The sequence below is a fragment of the Punctularia strigosozonata genome (assembly GCF_000264995.1).
Source record: "Punctularia strigosozonata HHB-11173 SS5 unplaced genomic scaffold PUNSTscaffold_4, whole genome shotgun sequence".
Classification (NCBI taxonomy): Eukaryota; Fungi; Basidiomycota; class Agaricomycetes; order Corticiales; family Punctulariaceae; genus Punctularia; species Punctularia strigosozonata.
Window position 1 is genome coordinate 2,051,593 of NW_006767436.1, and position 18,635 is coordinate 2,070,227.

The window sequence follows — 18,635 nt, forward strand, 5'->3', positions numbered from 1 at the left end:
TGAATAGGAAGTGTTATCACTTAGTTCCTCCGGCAAAAGCGGAAGAGGTTGCGCTTGAACCAGTAGAACAGGCACTACGACGGCGTCAGATGCAAAGATCAGTTAATGAAACGCTAACACGCACCCCAGTGAAGCGGACGAAGGCAAGGCCAGCCGTGGAGTACAGGATTATCGTGAAATACGTCGATTGCTTGTCTTCAAGGTCCTGGTCCTGTTGTGCATCGCTCTCTCCACTGTGTAGGCCATTGAGGTTTTCGATAGCAACAGCAAGTCCAGCATTGGTGAACATCCACATAGCCACCAGACGGGTGCGGAATGTCTTGTTTTCATCGTCCATGGTAGGCTTTTCCGGGACTTCTTTGACCTGGACCTTGGTGACAGCACGTGTAACAGTCTCCTTGAAGACGGCATCGAGATCCTCTCGAGTACGTTCAGTATCTTCGATGACAGCCTCCGCCTCGTCCTTGGTTTTCTTCGAAGCGACCGATGGCAGTGCCTCTGCCTTGTCACTTCCCTTTGTGCCCCATGAAACCTGGCAGAAGCACGTGAGATATGCCCAGCGCAAGTACGAGTCGGGACTGACATCGTGAAGGTTGCAGAACGCGTAAACATTGAGGACGTTCGTAAAGCTCGGAGCTAACAGCAAGTATTGAATGAAGCTAGAAAACATGTGCCAAGGGTCCCGCTAGCAGAGACATGAGAGGCGAGCCACACGATATATATGCTGGAATTGCTCACGTAAAGGAAAGATGCTAAGAAGTAAATGCCGAAGGTGGATACAAGAGCAGCGACTAGGGGTCCAATTGGCGGTTTGAAGAAAGACGTTACGACTTGCGAAGCGGTTTCGGTTTTGAGAAGCTTGATTACAGTTTTGAAGGACACAGCCGTCAGGTAGAACGAGCAAACTATCAAATAACCTGCGAGAATAGCATAGACCCAGAGTGTGATTGCGTAAGCCGCTCGCTCGCCTTTGGGCCGGTTGCCGAGGGCAAGGATGAACTGGAATTTCGTTGACGAGATGAATACGCAGCGAGGATGAAACTTACTTGAAGGACCAGGAAAGTCAAGTACACCCATTTCAGCGCAAGATTGACCCAATGCGTCTGCCAGACATGAGTGTATGTATCGCAAACAGTCAGTGGGACGTACAATGTCTTCTGTTCCAAAGAAGTTGTGTTTATCTTGCTTCAGATTCGGTATCAAATCGATAATGATACTGAACGTCAACCAGAGATTGGCGAGGGCAAACCAGGAGAAGACCAAGGAGAAGATGTTGTACTGCGGAACGATCAACGACTGATATGGCAACGACGAGCTGATCACATACAATAGCCTGAATGTGGAAGAAGAACATGCGAATCGGGTTGTGGCCGGACTTGTAGAACCTGAAGAAGTGCACAATAGCATACTATCGCGTTCCGCTGAGTATATTCAAATTACTGGATCTAAAAGGGCTCGTACCACCGACGCAGCGAAAGATCCGTTGAGCCATCGCCGACGCTGACCGATGAGTTCGGCGGCGGATTCCGGGACGTCGGTCTCGGCTTTACTTGGCTTCACGTATGTCAGGGTCCACTTCGCACCAGCCTTCGCCACCAGTTCGAAGCAGAGGATACGATCCTCAGCCAAGAACATGTTCTTCGTGAAGATGTTCATGCCGTAGATACCCTTGGGACCCAGACGATCCGCAAGCGAGTGGTCACCGTGGAAATACTGCTCCAGGGGACGTCCTTGAATGGCTTGATAGCGATAAGCGGAGAAGGCACCAGGCAATACGGAAACATATCCGAAACTGCTCTCCAGAGGTTTGTCCAGGATATTCGACATTTTGTACTCGAAGTTCTGCGCAGCGACGAGGGGATTGAGGAGTTTCTTGCCGCCCTTGATCATTGCATGAATTTCGCCGCAAGCGCCGCCGAGGTTGGCGTTATTGTAGAACGCCTCCCAAAGGTAGAAGATAGACTTGTGGCCAGGTTTGGTACCGGCATCGATGAGGACACAAATCTCGGGCTCGAGCATGCGACCGATAGCGTTGAAGAGCCAGCGGTGGGAGTTTATCTTCTTCTGATTCTGAGCTTTGAGAACGAAAATGATCTGCACAGGCACAAGGTTGTTCGCATCATCGGCTTGAGGAAGGATGAGCTGCGGTGTCGGGTCGACGGAGAGCTGGGTCGTGTATTCGAATATGTGCGCCACGGTGCCTTTGCCGTCGACCTGCTTCTTCATGACACCATCTTGGTATACACCAACGGTGGCGAGGAGGTCAAGGACTGTCTTGTCCATGGAATCAAGACCGTCGACGATGAGCGCGACGGTGATCTTCTGCCAGCTAGGAACGCCTTCCTCGGCGGAGCGCCGCCAGTACTTGGATTGCTTCGTCTTGCATATGTCTCGGATGTTCAGCATGACACCGTGAAGGGTGCGCGCATAGAGCGTTTTGTCCTCGTTGTAGGATGTAACCGCAATCAGGAGTTCGGTCTGACGGCGGTACAGCTTCGTGCGCAGGGACCAGCCATTCGCCTCCGAGAAATCATCGGGGTCGCAGGTTGCGGCGGTGTACCGCATATGCCTGTAGGACCGCAATGACGTGAGAAACACGATAGTCTTGTCGCGAACGCGATTGGCGGCGGAACTTACGTGAACTCCGTCGTGTTTGTCTGCGACCATTTGCTCTCCACCGCAGTAAAGACCGGGGTCGGCACAGGGTATTCGGTGATGAAGTTGCCGCTCGTGAGCTTGACCTTGCGGGTCACACCGCGCTTGATCGTCTGGCGGCGACGCCACGCGCTGTCCACCCCGTTCGTGCTCGAAGACGCGACCGATGTTGGGCGGCCAGTGGCGTACGGATCGCCAAATTCATCAGGGTCGACCGGCCTATGGTATCTGGCGCGTCAGCGTCGTCGTCCGTGTCAGAACCACAACGCGCGCGCCCGAAAGCGGAGAAACGAGGCTCACCCCGGTGGGTAGAAGCCGCCACTGAAGTTCTCGCCGGCGGTCAGAGGCAATTTCTCGACGTATTCATCGTCGTTGTAGTCTTGCTGATTGAAACCGACCTGGGGAAGGGAGACGGTGCTCTGGTACGGGCTGGGATCGCGGCTGGGGCCCGCGCTGCGAACAGGTTCCTCAAAGTGTAGCTGGCCATGGCCACGAACGGGCTTGTCCGCGAACGGATCCTGGTGCGGTGGTTGGGACATGGCGAACGCTGGACGTGGCAGAAGGAAGAGAACTGTGGTTGTGGTCGGCTGATGTCTGTTTCTATTTGAGATCAGGCGGCGACCGGTGGCTACGGCGAGGCGGTGCGTTTCAGCTGGGAACGCCTCCTGGCCCCCGCATCGCCCTCGCAGGAACGGTATATTGTGGGCCAATCAATCGATCAATAGACGAATATACGTGCACAGAAGGCTAAGCAAGGCGCTCGGCGTGTTCTAACGCCGCCTCTTCGTTGACCAATTGGCAGGCAACGACTGCTGTCGAGTCTACGGTACGTTTACGCTTGGGTCAAACCAAGAGCCTCGTCGATTACAGCACCTTCCCTCGAGGCCTTCCAGACGCCCACGAGCTTGCCGCTCCACCGGTTACCCTTACCTCCCCCTCTAACCGAGAGCTTCGCCTTGAGTGCTTCGCCAACCTCTTTCACCCTCTTTTCGTCCGATCCGATCACGAGGACAGTGTTCGTACCCGCCGTTGATGGCGCAGAGGGCGAGGACGACAGCACTAATAGATATGGCGTCGAGGCGTCCTTGGTGAGATCGGCGAACGCCATCGAGATGCCCGACAGGAATGCGAGCGCGTTGGCCGAGTCATCCGTCCTGTGTACATGGCGTACCAGTGCACCCTCTTGTGCCTGCCATTGGTCCACTAAATCCTGCGCGATGCTGCGAGCGAGCTCGGTTTCCAGTTCCTGCACACGTTTGTCAGATGCGCGCCGTTCTTCCAGTACCTGCGCACATCGCTGTGGCACCAGTGGAGCACCACAGCTGAGCGTGCTAGCAGCGCTGGCCAAGAGCGCATGAGTGGTGGTCAGATGAGCAATTAACCGTGGTCCGGCCATGAAGTACAGCCGCGCCGATGTGGTGCTTGAACGGGAAAGCGCCTCCGTATGCGGGACCAGGAAAAGTTGCAGATTGTGAAGCGATGGCATGTGCGTGCCGCAACACCTGCGATCCGCATATCAGCAGTCATTCAAGTCTAGTTCTAGTTTGCTTACGGGTTACGATCAACCTATACGGAAACATCGTCAGCAATGGAGTAGCAAATAGGGCCGGCTATACTAACCCCGTCAATGACTACGGTGCGCTTGACGCCACCCGTGTAATCGTCTGGGAGAGCCTTCCCCACTGCGCGCCCTGACTCCAGTCGTACCACATCGGGAAGATCTTCTCTGACGAGCTCTTCCACCTCGACGTGCACCTGCCGGCCTTCGAACACGAGTTTGTTGGCCTCCTGCTGAATAGCCGCAATTTCCTCGGCAGTCATCCCGCGAGGGACTTCAACGTAGGAAGGCGTTGGATAGGCAGTCAACGACCACGACAGTGTTGACAGGTTGAGACGTGTCTCAAGGAGCGCCGATAGAAGGTGCTGCGAGGTGTGCATGCACATCTGTGCGTGTTGCCACGTTGAAATCAGAACCGAACTCAAGATTCGAATGATAACGTACGTGATCTAAACGTCTGTTGTAGCCTTGTTCACCAAGGGCTACGGTGACCATAGAACCAATCCCGAAAGCAGGGACGTCAGAATCTACATTCACAATCTTGACATAGTTCACAGAATGGCCTCCGTGCCGCTTGGCCTCCACGACCTCCCAGGTCCTTCCGTCGCTCGTCGTGATCACGCCGACATCCGAGGGCTGCCCTCCGCCTTCGGGGAAGAGCACGGTGTCATGCAAGACTAATTCCAGGAGCAGATCGGTCGCTGCAATTGCATTCAATTTCTTGCCCTTCTTCTTGCCTACGCTGTCTAATGCCTGCGCAATCCGGGCGCTCACGATGGTGGTCTGGAGCTGCCGCAACAGCGGATCACCTGGGTGACAGAGCGCTACGGTGAGAACGGGCGGGTAAAGTCATCATATATCGCTGGTAAGTACGTTGACATGCGAGCAGTCCGACGGGGATGGATGTCGCTGGATCATCCGGGATCGTGAGTGTTGGGGAGACAATCCTATGATAGGTGGGTGGTGTCTGAGCGGGCAAGAGTAGAGCGGATGCAGCCATGTCTAGTAGAAATCCTTCCTCCGTTGTTTAGGCTGAGTCAAGAGCGGATCGTGTGTGACGATTGACGTTTCGCATGCGACCACGGAGGATGTCGACATACTGGATCCTCCCGTTCTCACCGCGGCTTTGTCCTGCTCCACGAACTCCGCGCCGTCTGCAGCGTTATTCACAGCGGCAAAGACAGGGGATATGATCAGAGGTGAAGAAGTGTAACGGCCGTCTCAATGCTCGCAACTGGGACCAATCAGAGCACGCCTTGCGGCCGCTTGCAGCAGAGCCGGAAACGTATAATCCTCGACCCCCCGGAGCTCGTACGACCTGCGAACTTTTGGGGCAACATCTAAAACTTGGCTCTTCCCCTCCAGCCGGTACCTCTACCATCCCACCAGTACCTCTTCCTGTCGCCATGGCCATTGACCAGCGCCCCCAAGATGTCGGCATCCTTGCCATCTACCCTTACTTCCCCAAGCGTGTATGGGAACCTCCTCGTAGCCCAATGCTTACTTCTGATCATCTATCGTAGTGCATCTCCGAAGAGGAGCTCGAGGTTTTTGACGGTGAGGCGGATGTTCCAAACATCTAGCGTTCGTGACTGAGTGCCTTTTACCAACAGGCGTCGCGAAGGGCAAATACACCATTGGTCTTGGCGCCGAATACATGGCGTTTACGGATGACCGCGAAGATATCAACTCTTTTGCGTTGACAGGTATGTTCTGTGAACCGGCACATCACTCGAATACGCGTGCTCATCGCGCTACAGCCGTTTCGCAACTCCTCGAGAAATACAGCATCGACCCCACCTCTATCGGTCGCATTGACGTCGGTACCGAAACCATGATTGACAAGTCGAAATCCGTCAAGTCGACCCTTATGGACCTCTTTTCCGCACACGGCAACAACGATATTGAGGGTCTCGACAACACCAACGCCTGCTACGGCTCCACCGGCGCACTGTTCAACGCGGTCAACTGGGTCGAGGGCCGTTCGTGGGACGGACGCAACGCGATCGTCTTTGCCGGTGACATCGCCATCTATGCTGAGGGCGCATCTCGCCCAGTCGGCGGTGCGGGCGGCTGTGCAATTCTCATTGGCCCCAACGCACCGCTCGTGCTTGAGCCTGTGCATGGCTCCCACATGGCGAACGTATACGACTTCTACAAGCCCATACTCACCAGCGAGTACCCGGTTGTCGACGGTCCGCTGACCGTAACAACATACAACAAGGCGCTTGACCAGTCATACATCACCTGGCGCCAGAAGTTCGAGAGCAGACTCAAGGCGCAAGGGAAGGAGTTCGAGGGCCCCATATCGCTCAACATTGTCGACTACCCCGTCTTCCACGCGCCGTACGGAAAGATGGTCCAGAAAGCGCACGCACGGTTGGTCTTCAACGACTTCCTGGCGAACCCTACCGACCCCCGCTTTGCCAACGTCACCAATCCGGAGACATTCACCTCTATGCCCTACGAGAAAACGCTCTCCGATAAGTCAGTCGAAAAGACATTCATTGGCGTTGCGAATTCCGATTTCAAGAAGATCGTCGAGCCCTCGATGCAGTGTGGCAAGCGCTGCGGTAACATGTACACCGCGTCGCTTTACAACTGCCTCGCCTCGCTCCTTGCCGTGAAGACCCCAGAAGAATTGGTGAGATCCAGAACAACTTGGGTCCTCATATCGGTATTCTCAGATCCACGCTGTAGTTCGGCAAGCGGATATCCATGTACGCGTACGGCTCGGGCTGCGCGTCGTCTTTCTTCACCATCCGCGTCAAAGGCTCGACAGAGAAGATTCGCAAGACCATGAACCTCCTTGACCGACTGGCGTCTATGGAGGTCGTCCCACCGACACAGTTCATCGAGGCACTCGAGGTCCGCGAGAAGAACCACAATGCGGCACCTTACCATCCTGTCGGCTCGACCGACAACCTCTTGCCTGGTACCTACTATCTGGAGTCGATTGACGAGAAGTACAGGAGGAAATACAGTGTCAAGGCATGATCGTAGACGTGGTTAGACTGATATCTCGACATTGGTTTCATTTGTATGTGTATATGTACGAAATAGATCGAACCTTGCACACTCAGGCACAAAGATTGGCGGGTACCATCTATGAGCGTGGGGGAGTGAGCGTTTCATGGTTTAACACTATGTAGTGTATTGATCGAACTTTATTGCTATAGGCGCTATTGTAATTGTAATATATTATACTGCGTGATGCATGCTGTCTATGAGAAGCGGTTCTTGGCCCTGGCAAAAATCTAATTCCCTGATCGAAAACGATGGAAGCCATTCAACTCATCGGCGACGATTGATGTTTTTCATTCGCTGATGGTCCGAGATCGCCAGAATTTGGGCCAGAAGATGAGTGCTTCTTAGGCGCTACGTGACCGGTCTGCTCCGATCCGGGAGTGTGCACGGGAGGAAGTCCCTCTCTCCGCCTGGCGGCTGCCTCCTCGAGCTCTACGGCATCCTCGCCCCGTGCAGCAACCTCGAGCTTCCGTTGCCTTTCGGCTTGCTCCCGGATTTGCTCGAGCACGTGGTTGGCCTGTTTCGCGTATTTGCAGCGCTTGCGAATAGCTGCGCCGTAGCGGAAGAAAAGGAAAGGCATCGGTGTGCATACAAGTGCGAGGAAGGCGACAAGCGTCGAGGCCCAATTTATGCCAAGGTTCTGGTACATCTGCGTTGTGAAGAGAGGGAACGCGGCGCCGAAGAGCGATCGGAGCACGGAGTTCGCGGCAAGCACGGACGCAGCGTAAATGAGATATCTAAGAGGGGGGGTTAACTAAATTTGGGGCAGTAGTAGAAGAGAATCGTGCACTCACGCATCGACGAGGTAGGAAATCACGCTAAGGAAGGTCAGAACCATGCCGAAACCGAACGGTACGGTGGCAATGATGCTGACTATCCAATGAATGGACTTAGGCGCTGCGGTCCATGCGAACCAGAAAATCGAGAGAGGCATGATGACGCCACCAATCATAGCCGTCCAAAGCCGCTGCTCCGGGGGTGCTACACCACCGTGTGCGCGACTGACTTTGATGTATCTTGGATTCTCGTGGAAAATATACCAGGCAGTGGCGGCCATAAATCCAATGAGGACACCGATGAATGCAAGGCCACCAACTCCGGGTGACCAGCCGCGTTCGACCTGATAGACGATGGGGAAGGCGGCGAAGAGAAGGTATAATGTGCCGTAGACGATGGCCATGTACAGGCTGAGTAAGAAGACGATGGGCTCGAGGAAGAGTAATTGCCAGGGCCGAATGAGGCTCTTCTTGAACAGCTCTCCCACTTGCAGGGTTTGTTCGCGCTCATAAGTAGATCGGTAGTTGCATCCAGTGGCCGTCGACAGGTTTTGAGCACGCTCGCGAAGAAGGCGAGGCGCGTATGTCTCCGGAAGGAATGCGATGCCGACGACAGTGACGATGGCCGTGAGGATGGCGAGGAAAGCTAGAACCCAGCGGAAGTTCGAGTTTTCGCCTAGAAATCCGCCGATGATTGGCCCAAGAGCCGGTCCGAGGAAGGGAGCGACCGAGAACAAGGCAATGGCCTTTCCACGTTCTTCCGTGTCGAACATGTCCGAGATGGTGCCGCCGGCGTTAGTCAGAGGTGAGGAACCCGAGGCACCGGCGAGGAATCTGAGGACGATCAGGGTCGTAATGTTTTGCGAAGCCACTAAGGCTCCGTTGAAGATGGTGAATAGAATGTATGAGACGATGAAGAGATTGCGGCGGCCAAACACTTCGGATAAAGGTGCCCATAGTAGGGGACCGAACGCAAAGCTGAGGGAAATCATGAGAATGAAATTGCAAGCGTGAAGCCACGTACTTACCCAAGGACAAACGTACTTAATCCTGCGATGTAGACGTCGGTGGCGTAACCAGGGAATGCCCTTTCTACACTCTCGATCCCGCCGCTAAAGGTGGAGGATGCCAAGGCTACCACCAACACGGAGAACGCTGCTACGAAGGTAACCGTCCATTTGTACCAAGTGGCAAAAGTCTGCCAAAATGTGAGGATATGGCAGGGCGACATGGAACCCTATATTTACCTCTGGATTCTCTGGATCGTCAGATAACCACCCGACGATGAAAGGTTTGTCGTCGGTCCCTTCGCCATCGTAACTTTCGGAGACGATGCGTTGCCAGGGTGTAACTTCTCTACGCCAAGGCCGACGCTTCAGGCCATGATTGGGTGAGGTAGCATTCGCTGCCTCGAGAGCTATCGTACTCGACCCAGCGGAACGAGTGCTTAGCTGTCTAGGGGTATCAACCATGGAGTGGAGATGGACTGAGCGTTCCAAGGGTGAGGGTAACATCCGCCGACTTGGGTTTTATACTATTTCCACGGAAGGATTTTCCGGCTCACTAAACGGCCCCGCTCCATGCGCCATTGCCGATTGCCGGTCTGCCGGGCCAGGTGGTGTCATCGACCGAGGCCGGACCAAATGAAGCTCGATCGTTCCGCTCGATGAGTTCCGCAATCCTCCCCATATTCTCACCCAGTAGTTGGACCTATGGCTAGCAGTGCGGGGAAACAGCCCGAATGTTGGAGAACAAATTGAGGAAGTTGGAAAGGAGACATCATGCACGCGTTTCTTGTTTCGAATAGTGGCGGTGCCAGAACATGGTTCTTCCGCCCGGAGCCGTCCTTTCCGGCTATGGAGTAACCGGAACGGTGTCATCCCGTCAAGGTAACGAGCCGAAAATCCTCGTAAGACGGGAGAACGGCGTATCAAGCCAGCATTAGCCAATGGTTACTCGTCTACGATCGCGATACAGTGTGTCGGACGAACAAGAAGTCGCACCCAGCACGGCCCAGCAGTCCCCACGGAGATCTGTACCCGCTTCACGGTTGCTGCTCAAAGCGATCGACGACTCCATCGACTTTTGACTCGTCCCTTGTGACGGGAATGTCAGTTGGAGGCGCCCCCTCCTTCAAGCACCTGCTGCAGGTGCACGGGAACTTCCATCCGCGCGCCAACTCGTGGCGACGGCGTCGCCTAGCATCCTCGACTGTCTCGTCGGCATGTTGAGTGACATCCACATAAGCCATCTAATGGACAACATTTTAAAGTAGCTCATGAGTTCAGAGGAGAATTGTAACATACTGTCAGCTCATCTCCTTCCTTGATATCGCGATTGGCGATGAGATAAAGCTCGGACGTTCCGCCGCGGAAGGAGGGCCTAACAGAAGGGTCACACGAATGGTTGAGCTGGAATCTGGTTAAAGTCATTGTCTTGGACGATAATCGAATGACGCACGTATGCCGATACGGGATAGTATCCGCATCCTACCTGCCGAGCAGTGCCGTGGGGTGTCCGTGTGCGCTCCATATCCTCGGGACGCTCACCCGAAGGAGGCTAACAACATGCGTAAACCCAGCATTCCAAGGTCACGGCGCTGACACTCACCTTGTCGTCCCTGCCCGCCGCAGTTACATCATCAGTAGACGACGTGACCTAAGCAGCGTAATCAGTCGATTGGTCATTTGTGGTAACGACGGGCCGAACCTCTACAGACGGTCTTTCCGCGCCTGGGAAGCACACTCCGATGGCATTGTATGCCATTTTGGACTTGAGGGTGCTGTGCCTTTCATCTTCGAGAACGTTCTCCAGCCCTCCCAATGCGCAGCTCAACACCTTCCTCAGAAGTACGTTTTCTTCAGCCGATGCCTCCACTTCAGGCAAGAACCTAAGCCTTTCGACGTGATCCCACAGGCTATAGTCCGCATTGCCATCCACCTCGGGCAACTCGGCACTGTGCGGTCCGGCGGCGCCACCCATCTGCGACACCGCCTTCTTCGTCTCGATGGCAATTTGGCGGCAGACGAGGCGCGCGGTAAGGAGCGGAATAGCCTTGCCGGCTGCATCGCCCTTGGTGAGGAATTCGACGTAGGCTTTCTGAGCCTTGTCTCGCTCCTCGATGGCTCCCGGTTCACTCGGAGGGGCCAGCTCCGGGGGTAAGATGGGCTCCAAACCGAAAAGGATGTTCTGCGATTGCAGCTGGGACTTGAGCATGCAGTCCTTGGAGCAGTAGGCTGAACCAATGCGGTCATTTTCGAGCTGAAGGGCCATGCCCTTCTTGACTTGGCGGAGGCAGTGACTGCAGTGAGTGCCTTTGCCCTCCAGATCAGCATCAAGAGCCGCAACCACCGGTTTTTCCTTGGGAGAACATCAGTGAGAACAGCCGCGTGCAAGACCAGTCTATTTACAGTATATATCACGTCGCCTGTATTGAAATCCTGGGCAGCACCTGTATGTTTTCTAAGCGTGTCTCTGTATCAGGACAGCGAGATCACTCACGCAAGCTTTTGCGCTTCGTCGCTTTGCCTTCCGTGACCACCTCATCGTCCCGAACGAAAACGTGCATGGACTTCGCGGGGAATACCTTGTAATAGCCTATCGGCCGCTCATGACCTCAGCTGTCCGAAGGTGCTCGCACAGAATCAGACACTCACCTGTGATGCGATCTTGGACCTGAGACACGGGTCGGATGCGGAATGAGCAAACAGAATTATATTGATTAGATCGATGCTGAAACGTAGAGGGCACATGCTGAAACGCGAGGGCGTAGCGTATGGTGCGGAAAGTATATAGGCATGGCACAATGTTCAAAACGCGGGTGTTTGAGAGCCCGGGTCCGTGAGCTTGTCCCAATCCTGCGAAGACGCCTCTGACGGAGGCCCGCCTCGCACTGGGCTGCTCGCATCCCCTTCCGGACTGTCTGGCCGCCCATCAAGGTCCGCCGAAGATTCAGAACTTACATCCATATTCATTAACTCCATGACCATCTGTTCGATGGGTCAGCAGTTGCACGTCAGTACATACAATGGAAGGGGCACACCTTGAACACAGGTTCTGGTAGAGTCTTTTGGTAAATGACGATGAGCTCCACGGGGGATGGGTAGACCCTGAGGGCACGGTAGAAGTGAAGGGAAGCCGGTAGGGCGAACATTGGACCTTGAATGCTTGCGTCAGACGTGTAGCGATGTGTGCATGCTCTCGTTACCCACCTTGCATAATGAGTTGTTCACCCATGCCAACTTGTGCGGTGAAAAACTGCTCCCGCTCTTCAGCAGTGGTTGGTAGCTCCTCGTTGCGCAACCTCTCAAGCGCCTCCCGCAGCTCTTCCGGGCGTGCGCTCGACCCTTCGTTAGAGCTAGCCTGGCTCTTCGTCTTGTCGACCTTCTTCTTCTCCTTACCTGTTCGCAACGAGACTCAGAACAACAAAGTCATGGGCGCAAGCAACGGTGTGGCACGTACGAAGCTTTCGCCGGAAGTCGGCATCGTTCCTCCGCTTATAGTCAAAGTACGCTGCATAGGCGACAAGCCCAAAGCCTACGGTGGCCCCTGCGACAACAAGAGCTGTTGTCGTTCTGCTCACACTGCTGCTGCTGGCGCTCGACATGGAGGAAGATGAATCGAAATTTGGTCGGAGCAACACGCGTCATGAGCCCGACGGCCAGTCACGAGGTGGCGGGCGCTGGTGGCAGTGCGTGCGTCTTTCCCCGCGCGCTCCCATCGCCACCCATGGGAGATTGCTGCCTCGAGCAGAGTACTGCGGAGGACGTCGCTGCGGTCGTCCTTCGTCTCCATTATCATCTGACCCCAGGAGCACGGCTACACAATGCAGCCTCTTGAGGAAGCCTTCGTCAAGGTCTCGTTCCACGAAGAACAGAATGCACCATCTGGCATCGACGACCCGGTGTACCAGCAGTGGATCGTGGAGAACGGTACGCAGGTGAACGTTTCACCTGGAGAGTTTCTTATAACAGCATAGCGTCGAGTACGCGCGAGTCTCCAATATTGTTTGGGTACGCACATCCAGCGGCAATGCGAATGTCGCACAAGGCTCAGCCATGATCATAGTGAACGAACGCTCCGGGAGCTCTATCCCGACCATTCTATCGTCATGACGGAGCAGTCGCTGCTCCTCGGCTTCCCGGGTGCTCTCATCCAACCCCTCGAGACGTCGTCTCTGATTGCGAACACGCTCTTCATACCTATGGCCAGGCGCACGGGAGTTCCTGGCGCATTACTCGATCAGATCGAATTCACGGCGCTACGCTTGGCCTGGGATGTACGCCTCCTCGCCTTCATTTATGGCACGTGTCTGATGATCATGGCAGAGCTATGATTTCCTCGTCTACATCCTCAAGGCATGTTAATTCTTGTTAAAATTGATTGATCCCCTAAATTGCTGGTTCAGTATCCCAAACCGCTGTGGGGCTGGGTTTCTCAGCACTTCATCTTGCACAAAGGTTCGGAAACACCTTCCCGTCAACTTTTGCTAGCCGCCGGCGCATTCAGCCAGGAGGTAAGCATATTCATAGTTTGCGCACATATTGCCTCACAATTATCTTCAGGTACATAACGAAGTCTGGATGTTCCAGAACGGGTTTTGGAGCCGGAACGTCGCACTGTATGAGGAGGTTAATATCTAACACGTCTAATGTATAGTATTTGTTGCTCATGACCTCCTCCAGATGCAGAAGGCTAACTGGGACGATGTCATCCTCAATCACGAGTTCAAGGATGGGCTCAAGAAGGATGTGTACGGCTTCTTCCGCAACGAGAAGATCTACAAGGATCTCGCGATTCCGTGGAAGGTAAGTATCAGCGCGATCGAACAGGTACCGGAAATGAGAATTACGAGTAGCGGGGCCTGATCATGTATGGTCCTCCTGGTGAATGGTTCTCCTTTACTACCCCGCTCTGATGGAGTCGTTGATAATTGATGCAGGCAACGGCAAGACAATCAGTCTGAAGGCTATCATGAAGGACTGCAACGAAAAGGGCTATCTACCACTTTATGTTAAATCCTTCAAGAGTATGCTAAGCTGCATCTTGTAACGGGCCATCTTTTATAACTTCCTCGCCTGGGCAGGTTGGATGGGCGAAGAGAACTCCATGGCCGAATGCTTCCGCAAGGCTAGGGAATTGGCGCCGTGCTGTCTTATTCTCGAAGACTTGGACTCGCTCATCAACAACGACAATCGCTCGTTTTTCCTCAACCAACTGGACGGCCTAGAGGGGAATGATGGTATCCTAGTCATCGGCACCACGAACCATCTTGACCAGCTCGATCCGGCGTTGACTACTCGTCCGAGCCGATTCGACAGGAAATAGTGCGCCGCTTATCTCTTTTCAGATACGCCTTTCATTGTTTCATCTTCACCAGTGACTTCAAGGATCCAGAGAAGGACGAACGTGCTCTCTACTGCAAGTACTGGCAAAGCAAGCTTGCTTCTAGCAAATCGATCAGTTTCCCGGATTCGCTCGTCACGGAGATCGCTGAGGAAACGGACCGATTCAGCTTTGCATACCTGAAGGAAGCATTGTAAGTCCTCGGAACCGATGTATTATTATGTATCGTTGTTGATTATGTCGTATACAGTGTCTCTACCCTTGTTCTCATGGCCACAGCAGCTGAAGATGGAAAGAAGCTCGATTTTGAGCCCACGATCAAGAGCACTATCAAGACCCTTCGCAAACAGCTCAACAAACCGCAGAACCTTGTGGGCAGCGTCTCCATGGGCCGCATCTTTGCGCCACAGACCTCTCGCCCTGCTGAATCATCAGGACTCGGACCTCTGCCTCCGAAGACCAGCAACGCTGAGAACACACTGGATCTTCATGCTCGTGCCCAGGCGGCTATCGCCATGGGCCGGTCATATATTTACTGATATGATCTCACCTTGTCTTTGCCGTCAGTATGGCATGTCTTGGATTTCAGCAAAATCGCATGATTTGTCTTGCTAGTCTTCGATGACTCTTTCATAGCGGACGAACTTCTGTCTGTCAGACAGAGTTGTGGCATGAATCATCGCATCTATGCGTTCAATAAAATATATGATATGGGAAGCATCGTAGGCTCGGGGAGATCTCACTGAAAGGAACAAGGAGCGTAAACACGACATGATGTGTCTGATAGTGTTCGTAAGCGCGAGATCGCGTTGTGGACGTCCAACAGCCTCAGAAGGAGGTGAAGTCAACGTACTTGTTCATCAGTCCTGGTTCATACCATTCCAGCCTCAGTATCGCCTCGTATGCCATCAAACCCTATATATCACACATTCTGTTCCAAACATTCACGCTTTCACAATTCATACAAAACCAAGAGGTGCGCAATGGCAATCGTATGTTACAAGGAGATCAGCTTGGAACTCCTGGGTTAAAACCTTCTACCTTCCGGCCATGCTAGTCTCTCTGCTCTGCATGCGAGGCTGAAGGAGTCTCCTCTGGCGTCTTTCGTCCTTCGACCATCTCCTCTTGTTCAGAGATACCCCATCTGGTATAATTGAAAGTGAATGGATAACGCTTGAATAGTAGATGAGCTACGACGGCGCCTGAAAGAGCATGTTATTCGGGTGCTACACAAAGCGCAATTCGGTTGAACTTACAAATGGATGATATAAAGCACATCGCTGACGTTACGCCGAGGCCCATCTTATACCGCGGAGCGTCGCTTGCCGGCCAAAGATAAGCACCGTCTGCATGCAACCAATAAACCAGAAGCGACAACCACTTTATGCGATAACGTACAGACAGAGGCGAGATTCCCCACTGCGTGTATGCATTAATGAATATTTTCGCCGCGAGAAAAGGTCTCCGTCCGAGACCTACCCATGTTGACAAAAGCTTGCACTACTGCACGCTTCTCGTTTGGATAATTGATGACATTAGGCGTCCATGCGAGGATGATCGGTAGGGCACCTGACAAAAGCAGACCGTTAATGACTCGGAGTTACACGCTGCTCGTTGCTCGGAGGTAGGCGAACCCCATATGCCTCCAAAGCCGAAACTGATCGCTACATCAGTTTCGGAGAATGTGCATCGCGGCGTCACGACTTACCACAGAAAGACGTATTGGGCGTGATGGTTTGCTATACCGATCGATAGAGCGTACATAATGCCTGTGAATGTATATACTAAGCGGGTAGTAGATGCCCGATAGCTACGGCATCATCCACCTGAGATGCAGAGAGGTATTGCGATGTGGAAGGCTCGTTCGTTGAAGTAATCCGAAGAATACGCTAGAATCATCTACAAGGGACCGGTTAGCGTTGGGAAAGGGTGGAAGAGACAATACAGCATTACCTCGACCACCAGCGTGACAATATACACGGGAACTGTCATCCATTGCGCAGCTACCAATCCCTGGTCCAGAAGCTAACACAAGTATCAACCAAATGCCCTCACCTCTTCCAGTAAACCCAAGATTGGTCGTTAGAGTCGGAATGAAGTACTTGGAAGGTGGTTTCAGGCGAAACGACCGCGGGTGAATAGAGATAACAAAGTACCGTAATGGTGCCCGCTCCCACATCCGTCCTAGAGATACCTTGTGAGCTTGTTAAAACGACTAAAATGAAAGATACATACATGTACATCAACGTCAACAAGTACATTCTCCAGTCGCTCAGTGCGGAGAGTACGCCGTTCCACGAGCTCATTCTAGCGGAAGCGCCCATGGTGCCCACGCGATCTGCCCTGATACGAGCATCCGCAAGCGCCTTCTCCTCCTCAGTCAACCAAGAAGTATTGGCCGGCCAATTCGGAAGAACAAAGACGAAGATAATGGAGAAAAAGACAGTGAGTGCCCCCTCGACTAGCGAAAATCAGTTTAGGAAGGGAATTAGCAATGTTGCGGGGCTTTACTAATGAACAACCACCGCCAACCGCGGATCCCCCGAGCTCCCTCAAGACCATCGATGACACCTCCAGCCAGAAGACCGCCAAATGCACCTAACATTCCAATTGCTCCATCATTTTCGGAACCCGGAACCCAAAGATAATTATCGTACCTGATAGTATCGCTGCGGCGTAGAGATATGCCATGCGACGTGACATCTCATTTTTTCGGTACCATGAGCTCAGCAGGAAGAGCTGGTGTTGGTCTGATCAATACGATTGTGGCTGAGCCCAGTGCGCAATACGCACTACGCCGCAGAAAAAGCCAGACCTATGCCCGAAGTCAATGAAGGAACCACAACATCCAGCAACATACTCACTCAACGAAACCCAGGACAAATCGCACACCGATCAAACTCTCCTTTGTTTGAACTTGAGACATTAGGGTTGCAATCACACCCCAGACCATCGTGATCTAAGGCCCCGTCAATCCGAGTTCGTGCCTTATAAACAGTGCACTGACGCCAGGAAGATATATGGATGGTTTCACCCGAGCTGAGCTGATGAATGAGCGCTGTCCGCGACCAGTCCATCATACGTCCTACTCACTGAGGATCAGGTTCGAGGGGATTTCCCCTAACAAATAGGCGGGGAAGAAAACTAGCCTGGTCGCGAGGCGAATATCAGTGGTGCAGCCGAACATCCGCAAGATATCAGGCTCACAACGCCACCGAATAGTCCGAAGACGAAAGCTTGAGGTCATCTTGCATTCCTGCGCTACACCGTTCTGATCAATATATTTGCGCGCCCGGCATTTCACCACTCACACCTTGGCGTTGCCGATCTACGACAACAATCTGAGCATGTGCACATGGTGGATGCATGGCTAACCTACGTTTTGACGGTCGAGATCTTGCGGGGCGTAGAACAACTATCAGCAAATCGTCACTTCCGAGTTGGAACTACGAAACAGTCTCACAGTTCAGAAGATACAGGATGCAGACGCAAGTAAACATATGCAAGTCAATCTTGCGAACCATGCGCTTCTCTAGATCGCTGCCAGGGACGTAGATGCGGCGTTCACCATTCACAAAGTAAACAACCTGGTCAGTAGGAGATTGTGCGTCGGCTGTGGCGGCGTATTCAACCTGGGCGTCGTTACGACCATACTTTTCCTTGTCCGCTGGCATCGCAATGGAGGTGGTGGACGCAAGTGGCAAGGAACGGGCAACTTTTTCGCAGTTATGCTGGATAACCTAACAACAGAAGGCGGAGGGCCGAATCTCCGGCGTTCGTCGATATCGAGTGAATGCAAGAACTCGTCGGCATTCGGCAGAGCCGCGTGCAGGGTAACGACATTGATCCTGTGGGGTGCAAGGACCAAGATTGGTCTGAGGAAGCAAAGGTACCATGAAGCCGAAGTCAAAAGTTAGCCGCGAAGTGAATCCAGCGAATGCAGAACCCTGTCTGGTGACCTAGTATGGACGCACATGAACCGCCCGACTTCCCAGATAGTTCGTTCAACTGCGCAAACTTCACAAGGGTGCAGAACTCTCATGGGGCAGAAGCCTGCAGGGTTGCAACCTCATGCACCATGTCAAGCATCGATCCTGATGCAGTCCCGCATTCCCAAAAGATGCAAACGTGCGTCATACTCAACGCGCGTCGTGACATATGAGCGCGATAGACAAGCTCTGGGTGTATAGTACGTTGCAGATCGAAGATTTCATGATGTTACTGCCGGGGCGTGTTGGACAACATTCAACGCTGGAAGTCGCAGATCACTACGC

General features: G+C 53.4%; 6 protein-coding genes across 6 annotated transcripts; 2 read left to right on the top strand and 4 right to left on the bottom strand.

Annotated features, from left to right (window-relative positions):
• Positions 1-20: 20 nt before the first annotated feature.
• Positions 21-3,194, bottom strand: PUNSTDRAFT_112715 (glycosyltransferase family 2 protein; the record flags this gene model as incomplete). Its single annotated transcript, XM_007382375.1, has 10 exons — positions 21-74; positions 125-532; positions 584-685; positions 739-999; positions 1,047-1,103; positions 1,150-1,278; positions 1,328-1,408; positions 1,462-2,569; positions 2,638-2,874; positions 2,956-3,194. The coding sequence occupies 10 exons, from the start codon at positions 3,192-3,194 to the stop codon at positions 21-23; spliced, it is 2,676 nt and encodes an 891-aa protein (XP_007382437.1).
• A 166-nt stretch (positions 3,195-3,360) lies between these two features.
• PUNSTDRAFT_51497 (ThrRS/AlaRS common domain-containing protein) lies at positions 3,361-5,462 on the bottom strand. The gene is made up of 5 exons (XM_007382376.1): positions 5,087-5,462; positions 4,658-5,022; positions 4,276-4,599; positions 4,208-4,221; positions 3,361-4,157 (listed from the first exon to the last, which is right to left on the bottom strand). The coding sequence occupies exons 1-5, from the start codon at positions 5,211-5,213 to the stop codon at positions 3,488-3,490; spliced, it is 1,500 nt and encodes a 499-aa protein (XP_007382438.1). The 5' UTR covers positions 5,214-5,462; the 3' UTR covers positions 3,361-3,487.
• Positions 5,463-5,607: 145 nt separating this feature from the next.
• PUNSTDRAFT_51499 (hydroxymethylglutaryl-CoA synthase) lies at positions 5,608-7,295 on the top strand. Its single transcript, XM_007382377.1, has 5 exons — positions 5,608-5,685; positions 5,737-5,770; positions 5,827-5,919; positions 5,974-6,857; positions 6,914-7,295. Exons 1-5 carry the CDS (start codon positions 5,620-5,622, stop codon positions 7,208-7,210), a joined length of 1,374 nt encoding a protein of 457 aa, XP_007382439.1. The 5' UTR covers positions 5,608-5,619; the 3' UTR covers positions 7,211-7,295.
• A 35-nt stretch (positions 7,296-7,330) lies between these two features.
• On the bottom strand, positions 7,331-12,622 carry PUNSTDRAFT_142820 (MFS general substrate transporter; the record flags this gene model as incomplete). The annotated part of the gene is made up of 15 exons (XM_007382378.1): positions 7,331-7,977; positions 8,035-8,994; positions 9,045-9,214; positions 9,264-9,467; positions 10,323-10,427; positions 10,477-10,575; positions 10,627-10,674; positions 10,726-11,376; positions 11,427-11,467; positions 11,518-11,613; positions 11,673-11,691; positions 11,979-12,005; positions 12,059-12,174; positions 12,228-12,416; positions 12,478-12,622. 15 exons carry the CDS (start codon positions 12,620-12,622, stop codon positions 7,503-7,505), a joined length of 3,345 nt encoding a protein of 1,114 aa, XP_007382440.1. The 3' UTR covers positions 7,331-7,502.
• Positions 12,623-12,791: 169 nt separating this feature from the next.
• Positions 12,792-15,105, top strand: PUNSTDRAFT_142821 (P-loop containing nucleoside triphosphate hydrolase protein). Its single transcript, XM_007382379.1, has 12 exons — positions 12,792-12,947; positions 12,995-13,028; positions 13,084-13,294; positions 13,344-13,373; positions 13,424-13,531; positions 13,581-13,646; positions 13,701-13,823; positions 13,874-13,901; positions 13,958-14,044; positions 14,102-14,342; positions 14,396-14,554; positions 14,612-15,105. The coding sequence occupies exons 1-12, from the start codon at positions 12,842-12,844 to the stop codon at positions 14,898-14,900; spliced, it is 1,482 nt and encodes a 493-aa protein (XP_007382441.1). The 5' UTR covers positions 12,792-12,841; the 3' UTR covers positions 14,901-15,105.
• Positions 15,106-15,576: 471 nt separating this feature from the next.
• PUNSTDRAFT_63793 (MFS general substrate transporter) lies at positions 15,577-18,035 on the bottom strand (the record flags this gene model as incomplete). Its single annotated transcript, XM_007382380.1, has 19 exons — positions 15,577-15,707; positions 15,760-15,780; positions 15,841-15,930; positions 15,996-16,018; positions 16,070-16,130; positions 16,188-16,260; positions 16,315-16,364; positions 16,417-16,462; positions 16,575-16,822; positions 16,873-16,959; positions 17,019-17,100; positions 17,155-17,176; positions 17,226-17,320; positions 17,369-17,400; positions 17,455-17,510; positions 17,569-17,622; positions 17,673-17,689; positions 17,741-17,757; positions 17,825-18,035. 19 exons carry the CDS (start codon positions 18,033-18,035, stop codon positions 15,577-15,579), a joined length of 1,416 nt encoding a protein of 471 aa, XP_007382442.1.
• Between the last annotated feature and the right edge of the window lie 600 nt (positions 18,036-18,635).

Bases quoted from the DNA above. Each gene is read 5' to 3' on its own strand.
- PUNSTDRAFT_51497 (XM_007382376.1), bottom strand. From the start codon at position 5,213: ATGGCTGCATCCGCTCTACTCTTGCCCGCTCAGACACCACCCACCTAT. The intron at 5,023-5,086 runs GTACTTACCAGC...TCTGTCACCCAG, and splicing joins CGGACTGCTCGCATGTCAAC to GTGATCCGCTGTTGCGGCAG. The intron at 4,600-4,657 runs GTACGTTATCAT...CAACACGCACAG, and splicing joins ACAACAGACGTTTAGATCAC to ATGTGCATGCACACCTCGCA.
- PUNSTDRAFT_51499 (XM_007382377.1), top strand. From the start codon at position 5,620: ATGGCCATTGACCAGCGCCCCCAAGATGTCGGCATCCTTGCCATCTAC. The intron at 5,771-5,826 runs GTGAGGCGGATG...TTTTACCAACAG, and splicing joins GGAGCTCGAGGTTTTTGACG to GCGTCGCGAAGGGCAAATAC. The intron at 5,920-5,973 runs GTATGTTCTGTG...ATCGCGCTACAG, and splicing joins CAACTCTTTTGCGTTGACAG to CCGTTTCGCAACTCCTCGAG.
- PUNSTDRAFT_142821 (XM_007382379.1), top strand. From the start codon at position 12,842: ATGCAGCCTCTTGAGGAAGCCTTCGTCAAGGTCTCGTTCCACGAAGAA. The intron at 12,948-12,994 runs GTACGCAGGTGA...ATAACAGCATAG, and splicing joins GCAGTGGATCGTGGAGAACG to CGTCGAGTACGCGCGAGTCT. The intron at 13,532-13,580 runs GTAAGCATATTC...AATTATCTTCAG, and splicing joins CCGGCGCATTCAGCCAGGAG to GTACATAACGAAGTCTGGAT.